The sequence below is a fragment of the Schistocerca cancellata genome, chromosome 12 (genome assembly GCF_023864275.1).
Source record: "Schistocerca cancellata isolate TAMUIC-IGC-003103 chromosome 12, iqSchCanc2.1, whole genome shotgun sequence".
NCBI classification, from domain to species: Eukaryota; Metazoa; Arthropoda; class Insecta; order Orthoptera; family Acrididae; genus Schistocerca; species Schistocerca cancellata.
In genome coordinates this window covers 23616307-23630622 of record NC_064637.1, presented here as the reverse complement: position 1 = coordinate 23630622, position 14316 = coordinate 23616307, and the positions used below count along the sequence as shown (strand labels likewise).

Here is a 14316-nt window from a genome sequence, read left to right as displayed (position 1 = left end):
GCTGCGCAGCATTTGTGCACCGCCGCCGTCAGTGTCAGCCAGTTTGCCGTGGCATACGGAGCTCCATCGCAGTCTTTAACACTGGTAGCATGCCGCGACAGCGTGGACGTGAACCGTATGTGCAGTTGACGGACTTTGAGCGAGGGCGTATAGTGGGCATGCGGGAGGCCGGGTGGACGTACCGCCGAATTGCTTAACACGTGGGGCGTGAGGTCTCCATAGTACATCGATGTTGTCGCCAGTGGTCGGCGGAAGGTGCACGTGCCCGTCGACCTGGGACCGGACCGCAGCGACGCACGGATGCACGCCAAGACCGTAGGATCCTACGCAGTGCCGTAGGGGACCGCACCGCCACTTCCCAGCAAATTAGGGACACTGTTGCTCCTGGGGTATCGGCGAGGACCATTCGCAACCGTCTCCATGAAGCTGGGCTACGGTCCCGCATACCGTTAGGCCGTCTTCCGCTCACGCCCCAACATCGTGCAGCCCGCCTCCAGTGGTGTCGCGACAGGCGTGAATGGAGGGACGAATGGAGACGTGTCGTCTTCAGCGATGAGAGTCGCTTCTGCCTTGGTGCCAATCATGGTCGTATGCGTGTTTGGCGCCGTGCAGGTGAGCGCCACAATCAGGACTGCATACGACCGAGGCACACAGGGCCAACACCCGGCATCATGGTGTGGGGAGCGATCTCCTACACTGGCCGTACACCACTGGTGATCGTCGAGGGGACACTGAATAGTGCACGGTACATCCAAACCGTCATCGAACCCATCGTTCTACCATTCCTAGACCGGCAAGGGAACTTGCTGTTCCAACAGGACAATGCACGTCCGCATGTATCCCGTGTCACCCAACGTGCTCCAGAAGGTGTAAGTCAACTACCCTGGCCAGCAAGATCTCCGGATCTGTCCCCCATTGAGCATGTTTGGGACTGGATGAAGCGTCGTCTCACGCGGTCTGCACGTCCAGCACGAACGCTGGTCCAACTGAGGCGCCAGGTGGAAATGGCATGGCAAGCCGTTCCACAGGACTACATCCAGCATCTCTACGATCGTCTCCATGGGAGAATAACAGCCTGCATTGCTGCGAAAGGTGGATATACACTGTACTAGTGCCGACATTGTGCATGCTCTGTTGCCTGTGTCTATGTGCCTGTGGTTCTGTCAGTGTGATCATGTGATGTATCTGACCCCAGGAATGTGTCAATAAAGTTTCCCCTTCCTGGGACAATGAATTCACGGTGTTCTTATTTCAATTTCCAGGAGTGTATAACTTAATGCAGATGAGTACGAAAAACAACCCCGAAATTTTCGAATAGAGTTTTAGTAGTGGGAAGCTTTAGGAAAGCTAAAGGCACCAGAGAGGCAGTTCTGACGTTGCGGTTGACAATGGAAGCAAGACGAAAGAAAAATCAACTGACGTTCATAGGATTTGTCGATCTGAAAAAACCGTTCGACGATATCAAATGGTGCAAGGAGTGGGAAATTCTGAGGAAAAATAGGGGTAAGCTACAGGGAGAGAAGGATAAAATACAACATGCACAAGAGCGAAGCAAGCAGAATTTATTTTTTCTCAAGTTGATTTCATTTTTTGAACAATTTATTCTCTGAAAAATAAAAGATAAACTAACTTTCGACAAAAACGAAATGCTCGAATTAAAAAGTGTGTAAGGCAGGGGTGTAGACTTTCGCCCCTACTGCTCAATCTGTACATCGAAGAAGCAATGATGGCAGTAATAGAAAGGTTAAGGAGTGGAATTAAAATGCAAGGTGGAAGGATATCAGTGATACGATTCGCTGATGACGTTGCTATCCTTAGTGAAAGTGAAGAAGAATTACAGGATCTGCTGAATGCACAGCCTAATCAGTACACAATATGCCTTTAGAGTAAATCGAAGAAAGACGAAAGTAATTAGAAGTAGCAGGAATGAGAACAGTGAGAAACTTATCAGCACTGGTAGTCACGAAGTAGATGAAGTTCAGGAATTCTATTACCTAGGCAGCAGAATAACAAATTACAGATGAAGCAAGAAGAACATTAAAAAAATAGACTAGTACTGGGAAAAAGGGCTATCATAGCCAAGAAAAGTATATGGTTCAAATGGCTCTGAGCACTGTGGGACTTAACTTCTGAGGTCATCAGTCCCCTAGAATTTAGAACTACTTAAACCTAACTAACCTAAGGACATCACACACATCCATGCCCGAGGTAGGATTCGAACCTGCGACCGTAGCGATCACGCGGTTCCAGACTGTAGCGCCTAGAACCGCACGGCCACCCAGGCCGGCAACAAAAGTATACTAAAGTGCGCGTCATTTACGACGGCGGCCGAGTTTAAGTTCGTTCTGCGCATCTGACGTCACAAAACACAGTCAGCCAATGAACAGAGAACGACGTTGCCAGATCTCGACTGCAGAGCAGAGCACGGACGAGTGTCTCCAGTTTTATAAACGTTCAGTCATAAATAAAGTAATTGAACAAAAGCAATGTCTTGATAGCAGACTTTCTTTTATACAAAGTCTGGAAAAAGCATTCTTTCTACCAGTTGCTTCATATTCCATTAATTAATTAAACCAAACAAGCAATAAGACTCCTAAATCAGGCGATAGCAAGGAAAGGTGTTCATATCAATTTCACGAACCGCTTTTTCGCAATAAAGAACAGCGGTTATTGTTTATTTCCTATTGTACTTCGACGAAGTGCGAGTAAGTCATAGGCATACCAACAGCGTTTGTCAGAATTTTGTTAGAGTCCTTATGGAGGTACATTGCAGAACGAGCTGCGTTAGCGTAATGGTTAAGGCGTTGGGATAGCAAGTGATAGGTACAGAGTTCAAACCTTGTGTGAGGCTAAATATTTTCTTTATTTAAAAACAATATCGAAGTGTCTTACTTCACGAATTTTATTCGTTTGAATGCAATTTTTTGAAATTTATAGTGCTTTGTCTCTTCATTAACCCTTTCGCTGCTGCAGTCACGTGCTCCCTGCATTCCGCACTGCGCCAAACGTGCCCAGTGTAAATAAAACTTTTGTTACAGTCGCGAAAGAAGGAATATTTCTCAATATTACATACGACACCTATGTGGTACTTAAATTAAATGAGATATTGTTATACAGTAAATTTTAATGAAATTTAGGTATCTTGTCCACATTTCATTCTCAACATTGTGGCAACTAAAATCAACCATACGGAAAGTATACTGTATGGACTTTTACCTCTACAAACTCTTCAAAATTTAATGCTGCATAATAACTGCGTTGAACATCGAAACAAAATGAAGTCATTTATTGGGGGAAGCTATTAGTCAAGAAGATGTGTAAAAATCTAATTTTTGGGCCAAATAGTTTTTGTGGAATCGAATGATAAGAGTGTCAAAGCAGTCGGAACACCATGTGTCAGCACAGGCGAGCAGTGCAGCGACAAAATCGCGCACAGCGCGGAATGCAGGGAGCACGTCTCTGTAGCGGCGAAAGGGTTAATGCGGCTGTGGTGGCTTTACTTCATGAACTGCGCGCTCCCCCCCCCCCCCCCCCCCTAAACGTAAGCTAGCGAACTACGCTATACTATGGCGCTGCTTCTCTTGGCGCGTGCGTCGTGTGCAACTGGCAACGCAGCAATCTCCCGCGTCTGGGCGGGCATGCGCGAGCCGCCAAGATAAAAGAATTGAACTATAGTATCCAATATAGGCCTCAATTTGAGGAACAAATTTATGAGAACGTGGCTTTGGAGTACAGGACTGTATGTTAGTGAACCGTAGACTGTGCGAATCTGGAACCAGAGAGAGTCGAAGCATTTGTGATGTTTTGCTACAGAAGATTGTTGAAAGTTAGATGGACTGTTAAGGTAAGTAATGAGAAGGTTCTGCAGGGAAGCTGGGAGGAAATTAATATGTGGAAAACAAGAACAAGAAGAAGGGACAAGATGATAGGGCATCTGTTAAGACACGAGAGAATAACTTCCATGGAACTAGAGGGAGGCGTAGAGGGCAAAAACTGTAGTGGAAGACAGATCGGAATGCATGCAGCAAATAATTGAGGACGTAGGTCGCAAGACACTACGGCAAGAGCTGACAAGTGCGAGAATTATCGCACAATCAGCTGAACAGCACATGCATGGAAGCTGCTTACAAGAATAATATACAGAAGAATGGAAAAGAAAATTGAGAATGCACTAGGTGACGATCAGTTTGGCTTTAGGAAAAGTAAAGGGACGAGAGAGGCAATTCTGACGTTACGGCTAATAATGGAAGCAAGGCTAAAGAAAAATCAAGACACTTTCATAGGATTTGTCGACCTGGAAAAAGCGTTCGACAATGTAAATTGATGCAAGCTGTTCGAGATTCTGAAAAAAGTAGGGGTAAGCTATAGGGAGAGACGGGTCGTATACAATATGTACAACAACCAAGAGGGAATAATAAGAGTGGACGATCAAGAACGAAGTGCTCGTATTAAGAAGGGTGTAAGACAAGGCTGTAGCCTTTCGCCCCTACTCTTCAATCTGTACATCGAGGAAGCAATGATGGAAATAAAAGAAAGGTTCAGGAGAGGAATTAAAATACAAGGTGAAAGGATATCAATGATACGATTCGCTGATGACATTGCTATACTGAGTGAAAGTGAAGAAGAATTAAATGATCTGCTGAACGGAATGAACAATCTAATGAGTACACAGTATGGTTTGAGAGTAAATCGGAGAAAGACGAAGGTAATGAGAAGTAGTAGAAATGAGAACAGCGAGAAACTTAACATCAGGATTGATGGTCACGAAGTCAATGAAGTTAAGGAATTCTGCTACCTAGGCAGTAAAATAACCAATGACGGACGGAGCAAGGAGGACATCAAAAGCAGACTCGCTATGGCAAAAAAGGCATTTCTGGCCAAGAGAAGTCTATTAATATCAAATACCGTGCTTAATTTGAGGAAGAAATTTCTGAGGATGTACGTCTGGAGTACAGCATTGTATGGTAGCGAAACATGGACTGTGGGAAAACCGGAACAGAAGAGAATGGAAGCATTTGAGATGTGGTGCTATAGACGAATGTTGAAAATTAGGTGGACTGATAAGGTAAGGAATGAGGACGTTCTACGCAGAATCGGAGAGGAAAGGAATATGTGGAAAACACTGATAAGGAGAAGGGACAGGATGATAGGACATCTGCTAAGACATGAGGGAATGACTTCCATGGTACTAGAGGGAGCTGTAGAGGGCAAAAACTGTAGAGGAAGACAGAGATTGGAATACGTCAAGCAATAATTGTACGTTGCAAGTGCTACTCTGAGATGAAGAGGTTAGCACAGGAAAGAATTTCGTGGCGGGCCGCATCAAACCAGTCTTCTGACTGATGACTCAAAAAAAGAAAAAAAATAGTGCAGCCTACTGTTTCAGACAAAAAATGCCGAAAATGGGCTGCTGCCTCACCGGTTCAATATGTTGGCGTAATGTTACAAAATAATATGAAATGGAACGAGCACGAACGGACGTTAGTTATTGTTTGTTTATTTTACTCAGGGAAGGTGGATGGTGAGATTCTAGGAAACTTTGACTCATCAGAAAGGAAACCGGGTATGAAACACTAGCTTCACCAATTCCTAAGTACTGCTCGAATCTTTGAGACCCCACTAGGTCGCATAAAGGCGGACATCAGATTCAAAGGCGTGCTGTTAGATTTACGAGGTGCATTCAAGTTCTAAGGCCTCCGATATTTTTTCTAATTAACTACTCATCCGAAATCGATGAAACTGGCGTTACTTCTCGACGTAATCGCCCTGCAGACGTACAGATTTTTCACAACGCTGACGCGAGGATTCCATGGCAGCGGCGAAGGCTTCTTTAGGAGTCTGTTTTGACCACTGGAAAATCGCTGAGGCAATAGCAGCACGGCTGGTGAATGTGCGGCCACGGAGAGTGTCTTTCATTGTTGGAAAAAGCCAAAAGTCACTAGGAGCCAGGTCAGGTGAGTAGGGAGCATGAGGAATCACTTCAAAGTTGTTATCACGAAGAAACTGTTGCGTAACGTTAGCTCGATGTGCGGGTGCGTTGTCTCGGTGAAACAGCACACGCGCAGCCCTTCCCGGACGTTTTTGTTGCAGTGCAGGAAGGAATTTGTTCTTCAAAACATTTTCGTAGGATGCACCTGTTACCGTAGTGCCCTTGGGAACGCAATGGGTAAGGATTACGCCCTCGCTGTCCCAGAACATGGACACCATCATTTTTTCAGCACTGCAGGTTACCCGAAATTTTTTTGGTGGCGGTGAATCTGTGTGCTTCCATTGAGCTGACTGGCGCTTTGTTTCTGGATTGAAAAATGGCATCCACGTCTCATCCATTGTCACAACCGACGAAAAGAAAGTCCCACATGTGCTGTCGTTGCGCGTCAACATTGCTCGGCAACGTGCCACACGGGCAGCCGTGTGGTCGTCCGTCAGCATTCGTGGCACCCATTTGGATGACACTTTTCGCATTTTCAGGTCGTCATGCAGGATTGTGTGCACAGAACCCACAGAAACGCCAACTCAGGAGGCGATCGCTTCAACAGTCATTTGGCGATCCCCCAAAACAATTCTCTCCACTTTCTCGAGCGTGTCGTCAGACCGGCTTGTGCGAGCCCGAGGTTGTTTCGGTTTGTTGTCACACGATGTTCTGCCTTCATTAACCTGTCGCACCCACGAACACAGTTTCGACACATCCATAACTCCATCACCACATGTCTCCTTCAACTGTCGATGAATTTAAATTGGTTTCACACCACGCAAATTCAGAAAACGAATGACTGCACGCTGTTCAAGTAAGGAAAACGTCGCCATTTTAAGTATTTAAAACAGTTCTCATTCTCGCCGCTGGCGGTAAAATTCCACCTGCCGTATGGTGCTGCCATCTCTGGGACGTATTGACAATGAATGCGGCCTCATTTTAAAACAATGCGCATGTTTCTATCTCTTTCCAGTCCGGAGAAAAAATATCGGAGGCCTTAGAACTTGAATGCACCTCGTATTACCGCTAGTTCGATCAAGACGCGAGCGTTACGGAAATGCTGCGTATAGCATAGCTGAGAATCCCTGGAGGGAAAACGATGTTCTTTTCGCGAAACTGTATTGAGAATGTTTACACAGCCGGCATCTGTGGCTAACCGCAGAACGACTCTGTTGCCGCCAAAGCACATTTCGCGCAGGTACTGCAAAGAGAAGATACGAGAAATTAGGACTTCACCCTCGCTCCATTTGCGAGCGGAAGAGGAGAGGAAATGGTGAGTAGTGGTACAGGGTAGAGATGGGGGATCCGCTCTTGAACTGATTAATAGAGTTGAGTCTTTCAAAGGAGTGAACAATCATTGATTCAGAAAAAAAGAACGGTAGCTCCAAACGTTTCCCACGGCAGAGAGAGAGAGAGAGAGAGAGAGACGGAGCATATCAGCGGGGCCTCTGCTGGTCACAGCACAGTGCACGCCACACAACACAGCCAGCGCCGGCCTCTGCCCTGCTTCTACCTTGGCTGCCTGCATTGTGCAGTGCCCCATTGGATTTTGTGTTTCACATATGCGGTGCCGTCTCTGTGCATCCTATGCCGCGTGCAGTGTCTGGCGCAGCTTAACTTCGCATCGCACTCTGTCGGCGATCGTTTCAGTCGCATGTCCTGCCCTCTGGGCAGTTGATGCGAGCAACAGGACAGAGAGCCACCTAGCGGATAACATAGGAACTACTTGCAACAACCTGCTCGCAAGGGAACGGACGATTTGTCTCGGAGCGGGTGAGTTCACCGCCCCCCCCCACCCTCGGAACTCGCCCGCTCAACGCTCACCCCACCGTTCTTGACTCTAGCCAGAGCGTCGAGCAAAGCAACTCAGGTGTCACTCTGGTCTCTGCGATTTTAGCTCACGCAGTAATACAGCTCGCGACTCGACCTGGTCGACTCAGTGCTTCTGCATCGGAGTTCGTCTCTACTGGATATTGTTCTTCGTAGTAATACCGCTATGTATATTACATTATTATGTTATGTATACATCATTTGTTTTTATTTTATTTTTATTTGTTTATACTGATCAGATTAGGTTCCTGACGACTCCTCTTACTATAGGATTTTTATTATGGACACTCGAATTTACGCTTTAATTACGAGCGAACCGATAAACGTATCGCAAAATGTTATACACCAATATTTTCCTTGTTTTATTCTGCGTAAGGCTATATGCAGCACTTTCGTTTTACAGTCAAATTTATATACATTTTTTCTTATTCTGGTACGGATTTTGCGATTTTAGGCGTCTTCGGAAGGAAACGTTCACTTAAAAAATATATGGCTTGCGATGTATTTGTATGAGGTTAATGAAATTTTAATACATTATAGCCAAATATATTGTTAATGTAAATCTCAAGTTACAACATTTTCCGATCACCCAAAAAACCACGATAGTGCAAAATAAATCAATAATCAAAAACTTTGTCATATCGTGGAAATTTCAATAAACAATACAAAATTCTTACTCATTATCTGTGTTACTTCAAAATAGGATCAAATAAGATCAAAATACAGGTATGGTACTGGAATAAACCAAGTTTAAAGGGCAATGTGCCTTCCATTTATTTTCTATTGTAAATGAGTGGTGAGTCATGAAAAAGAGCTAATTCATTTCAGGGAGTGAACAATTCTGATCCGATCTCTGAAAAGAACAGCTTTGCCCATCTCTAGTACAGGGTACTGTCCGCAGTGCACCTGATGGCGGCTTGCGGAGTACATACGTTCACAAAGATGTAGATTTATCATTTTTCCTGCGTCACAAGTACACCTGCTTCACCAGAGGGATAACTTATACTCTCTGTCCCCTGTTCAAAATTTAAGTCGAGCTCATACGACACGTTTTTTTTTTAAAAAAATACGTGTTGTGGATTTACATCTCGAACCCTAGCATTCCAAACTATGTATTCAATAGTTTTTCCAGTGAATCATAGCACATTATTGATATTAGAACAAATAAGACCTCGGTCAAAAATATTAAGTCAAAATTGACCAGGTTTCGACGCTACTATGAGCGTCGTCTTCAGAATTAGACTAACTGTTCTAAAACATATTAAGTATATAATATATTAATAAAATTAAAGTTTCTGCTGACTGTAAAAAGATGCAGTACTTACAAGTCACATATTAGAAAAGATCTAAGCCTTAGCGGCTCGCCATCTTACTTACAACTATTCAAGACGTCGCCTTTCCGGCTTAGATCTTTCTTAATATGTGACTTGTCAGTACTGCATCTTTTTCCAGTCAGTACAAACTTTAATTTTATTAATGTATTATATACTTAATGTGTTTTAGAACAATTAGTCTAACTCTGAAGACGACGCTCATAGTAGCGTCGAAAACCTGGTCAGTTCTGACTTAATATTTATGACCGAGGGCTTATTTTTTCTAATATAATTCTGACACGGTCCCTGAAACTTAGCGGCTATGTTCAAAGTTGTGCGTATTATTTAGTTTATTTCAAGACTGGGGCTAAACACCTGTGGTTTGCCTGCACGGGCAGTAAGTGAGAGCGTTGTTTTGCAAAAAGAAAGAGTCGAATTTTGAAGTCTCATTGGTAGCACAGCATAGGATATCACTACAGGATACATTTCCCCAGGTACACTCCACAGGCGGATATCATACAGGTACACTGCACATAGCCTCTTTTGAAAACTCTTTCTAACACACCATCCTCATCTGCATTTTTCTTGGAAACGTGTCCAAAAGCCAACGTGACACGTCATGTTGTTTATCCCAGTTTCAGGTTTGGGTCAAAAACCATGTGGCAGAAAATCCTAAGAAATTTGGGTCTTATGTCAAAGCCGTAGGTGGATCAAAACAAAATGTCCAGACACTCTGTGACCAAAATGGTAATGAAACAGAGGATGACAGACTAAAGGCCGAAATACTAAATGTCTATTTCCAAAGTTGTTTCACAGAGGAAGATTGCACAGTAGTTCCTTCTCTAGATTGTCGCACAGATGACAAAATGGTAGATATCGAAATAGATGACACAGGGATAGAAAAACAGTTAAAGTCGCTCAAAAGTTTTTACACAGAGTACGCAAAGGAACTTGCCCCCCTTCTTGCAGCGGTGTACCGTAGGTCTCTAGAAGAGCGTAGCGTTCCAAAGGATTGGAGAAGGGCACAGGTCATCCCCGTTTTCAAGAAGGGACGTCAAACAGATGTGCAGAACTATAGACCTGTATCTCTAACGTCGATCAGTGGAACACGTATTGTGTTCGAGTATAATGACTTTTCTGGAGACTAGAAATCTACTCTGTAGGAATCAGCACGGGTTTCGAAAAAGACGGTCATGTGAAACCCAGCTCGCGCTATTCGTCCACGAGACTCAGAGGGCCATAGACACGGGTTCACAGGTAGATGCCGTCTTTCTTTACTTCCGCAAGGCGTTCGATACAGTTCCCCACAGTCGTTAAATGAACAAAGTAAGAGCATATGGACTATCAGACCAATTGTGTGATTGGATTGAGGAGTTCCTAGGTAACAGGACGCAGCATGTCATTCTCAATGGAGAGAAGTCCTCCGAAGTAAGAGTGATTTCAGGTGTGCCGCAGGGGAGTGTCGTAGGACCGTTGCTATTCACAATATACATAAATGACCTGGTGGATGACATCGGAAGTTCACTAAGGCTTTTTGCAGATGATGCTGTGGTGTATCGAGAGGTTGTAACAATGGAAAATTGTACTAAATGCAGGAGGATCTGCAGCGAATTGACGCATGGTGCAGGGAATGGCAATTGAATCTCAATGTAGACAAGTGTAATGTGCTGCGAATACACAGAAAGATAGATCCCTTATCATTTAGCTACAAAATAGCAGGTCAGCAACTGGAAGCAGTTAATACCGTAAATTATCTGGGAGTACGCATTAGGAGTGATTTAAAATGGAATGATCATATAATGTTGATCGTCGGTAAAGCAGATGCCAGACTGAGATTCATTGGAAGAATCCTAAGGAAATGCAATCCGAAAACAAAGGAAGTAGGTTACAGTACGCTTGTTCGCCCACTGCTTGAATGCTGCTCAGTGGTGTGGGATCCGTGGCAGGTGGGGTTGATAGAGGATATAGAGAAGGTCCAACGGAGAGCAGCGCGCTTCGTTACAGGATCATTTCGTAATCGCGAAAGCGTTACGGAGATGATAGATAAACTCCAGTGGAAGACTCTGCAGGAGAGACGCTCAGTAACTCGGTACGGGCTTTTGTCAAAGTTTCCAGAACATACCTTCACCGAAGAGTCAAGCAGTATATTGCTCCCTCCTACGTATATCTCGAGAAGAGACCATTAGGATAAAATCAGAGAGATTAGAGCCCACACAGAGGCATACCGACAATCCTTCTTTCCACGAAGAATACGAGACTTGAATGGAAGGGAGAACCGATAGAGGTACTCAGGGTACCCTCCGCCACACACCGTCGGGTGACTTGCGGAGAATGGATGTAGATGTAGATGTAGATGTAGATGACATGCATTGGTAGATGAATAGATGAGAGCATTACTCGTGAGAGGGAAAGGTCTAGGTGCAGTCCAGCAGGGTAGGCCTATCACTATATGATCACTATACATATGCTAAAGTCAATGGACCACCTCGTTTGGGTGTCTTATTTCCAGATTTGCGTGAAAACCATAAAACATGACTAGATAGGTGAGTAGTTGAGAGCATCACCTGTGGAAGGGAAGAGCCCAGGTTTGAGTAGCATGTTAGGTAGGTCACTATACGATCACTATAAATATCAAGTAGCCAGCGGGCGACCTTATTTGGTGTCCTTTAGTTTCACATTTGGATCAAAACTGTGAGACATGCCTGTATAAGTAAGTAGTTGAGAGCATCACCTGTGGAATGTAGGGTCCCGATTTAAGTTGAGCAGGGTAGATCTCTCACTATATGATCATTGTACATGTCCGAAAGCCAGCGGACCAGCTACTGTGGTGTCCCTTATTTCCGTATTTGAGTGAAAACCATAAAATATTCCTGGATAGGTGAGTAGATGAGACCATGACCTGTGGAAGGACAGGGTACAGGTCTGAGTCTAGCTGGTAAGGTCTGTCACTATGTGATCACTGTACATGTCCAGTAGTTGATAACCTCATTTGGAGTCTCCTAGCTTCATGTTTGGATGAAAACCGTGAGGCTTGGCTGGAAAAGTATGAAGTTGAGAGCATCATCTCTGTAGGGGCAGAGTTCATGTCTGAGTTGGGCAGGATAAGCCTATATCTATAACATCACCACATACGCCCAAAAAGAGGACCACCTTGTTTAGTGCGTCTTATTTTCAGATGTGAATGAAAACCACGAGACGTAGCTAGATACCTGACAAGGGAACCTCCCCATCGCACAGCCCTCACATTTAGTTATAAGTTGGCACAGTGGATAGGCCTTGAAAAACTGAACACAGATCAGTCGAGAAAACAGGAAGAAGTTGTGTGGAACTATGAAAAGAAATAAGCAAAATATACAAACTGAGTAGTTCATGCGCAAGATAGGCAACATCAAGGATAGTGTGAGCTCAGGAAAGCCGTGGTCCCGTGGTTTGCATGAGCCGATGCGGAAGAAGAGGTCCTTGGTTCAAGTCTTCCCTCGAGTGAAATGTTTACTTTCTTTATTTTCGCAAAGTTATGATCTATCCGTTCATTCACTGACGTCTCTGTTCACTGTAATTAGTTTAGTGTCTGCGTTTTGCGACCTCACCGCAAAACCGTGCGATTAGTAGACGAAAGGACGTGCCTCTCCAATGGGAACCGAAAACATTTGATCGCAAGGTCATAGGTCAACCGATTCCTCCATAGGAAAACACGTCTGATATATTCTAACTCGTGACGGCATGTGCGTCACATGACAGGAATATGTTGTCAACCCACACTTGGCGAATGGGTAAAAAGATTCTTCTACCTTGCCCGATTTAGGTTTTCTTGTGGATGTGATAATCACTCCCAAAAAAAGTGATGAAAACTTAAGAGTTTGTCACATAAGCTGCAACAAATGAATGCAACAGTTTCATAGTCGCAGTTTTCCCTGCGCTCTGTCAAAACATATGTTTTTAACGTTTTCAAATTGTTCCGTGTGTAGACCGTCAAATCCTGCAAATGCCCATCGGACGGACGGACGGGACAGATAATAACTGTCTGAAAACAAAAAATTAAACTTTTCACTCGAGGGGTGACTTGAACCAAGGACCTCTCGTTCCGCAGCTGCTCTCGCTAACCACTTTTTTTCCATTTTTTTTTTTTTTTTTTGTTTTCTCATTTTGTTCGTTTTCGTTCGTTCTATTTGTTCGGCGCGGACGCCCATGATACTTATTCAAGTTCATCGTTGACCGAATAACTCAGTTTTTTTTTATTACAAAGGGCATCTAAACCTCTGACCGAACACGCTGAGCTACCGTGCCGGCTAACCACGGCACCACGGCGCTCGAAAGTTCAGTCTATCCTTGATGTTGCCTGTCTTGCACATGGACTACTCAGTTTGTATATTTTGCTTATTTTTTTCATAGTTGCACACAAGTTCTTCCTGTTTTCTCGATTGATCTGTGTTCAGTTTTTCAAGGCCTATCCACTGTGCCAACTTATAACTAAATCTGAGGGGGTGCGATGGGGAGGTTCCCTTGTGAGTAGGTGGATCACCTGTGGACCCAGTTTCGAGTCTGGCAGGGTGGTACGAGGCATCGCAAGCTGCTATGGTAGGGGCGTCTAACCTGCTCCTGGTAGGCGCCGCTCTCCTTGAGGGCGAGCGCGTCACAGACGGTGTCGTTGAAGGCGAGGTTGACGGAGCAGGCCTTCTGCAGGTTGAGGTTCTGCGTGGCGAGCGACGCCAGCACGGACGGCATCACGTAGCCGGCCACCAGCGGCTCCACCGTCACGTTGGCCAGAGCCCGCCTCCACAGCGGCGCGCGCGGCTTGTCCTCCGCCTCCACCGCCGGCGACTTGCCGCCCCCGCGAATCGGCTGTCCCGTCTCTGTCATGGTTTGGCGGCGACTGGCGGCTCGCGCCGTGACGGACGGCGAAGAGCGCTACGGCACTCTGCAAGGGGGGCAGGGGGGCATTGAGGGAGGGGAACGGGGGGCGGAGGTGGGGGAATGAACCGGCGAGCGCTAGGCTGGCCCGCGCCCATCCTGCCGCCGCCGCCGCTGCGAAGGGGGCAGCCGCTCCGCGATGTAAACAAACACGCGATGACAGTTGGCGACCACGTGGGAAGCTGTGTTGCAGGTCACGTGTTTTCTCACCTGTAGTATGAACGAGGGTATCTCCAAGTACTGCCGGATTTCTCCGTTTCATATTCTGCGAATCACTGTGCAGCCTATGGTAAA

The 14316-nt window shown here is 45.3% G+C and overlaps 1 protein-coding gene across 1 annotated transcript in view; it reads right to left on the bottom strand.

The window, feature by feature from the left end:
- LOC126109840 (solute carrier family 46 member 3-like) overlaps positions 1 to 13971 on the bottom strand; it is a 612447-nt gene extending 598476 nt beyond the window's left edge. The window contains exon 1 of the mRNA XM_049914899.1: positions 13705 to 13971. Within this exon, the coding sequence (XP_049770856.1) occupies positions 13705 to 13971 (267 nt within the window). The remainder of the gene's footprint in view (positions 1 to 13704) is intronic.
- Positions 13972 to 14316: the final 345 nt, after the last annotated feature.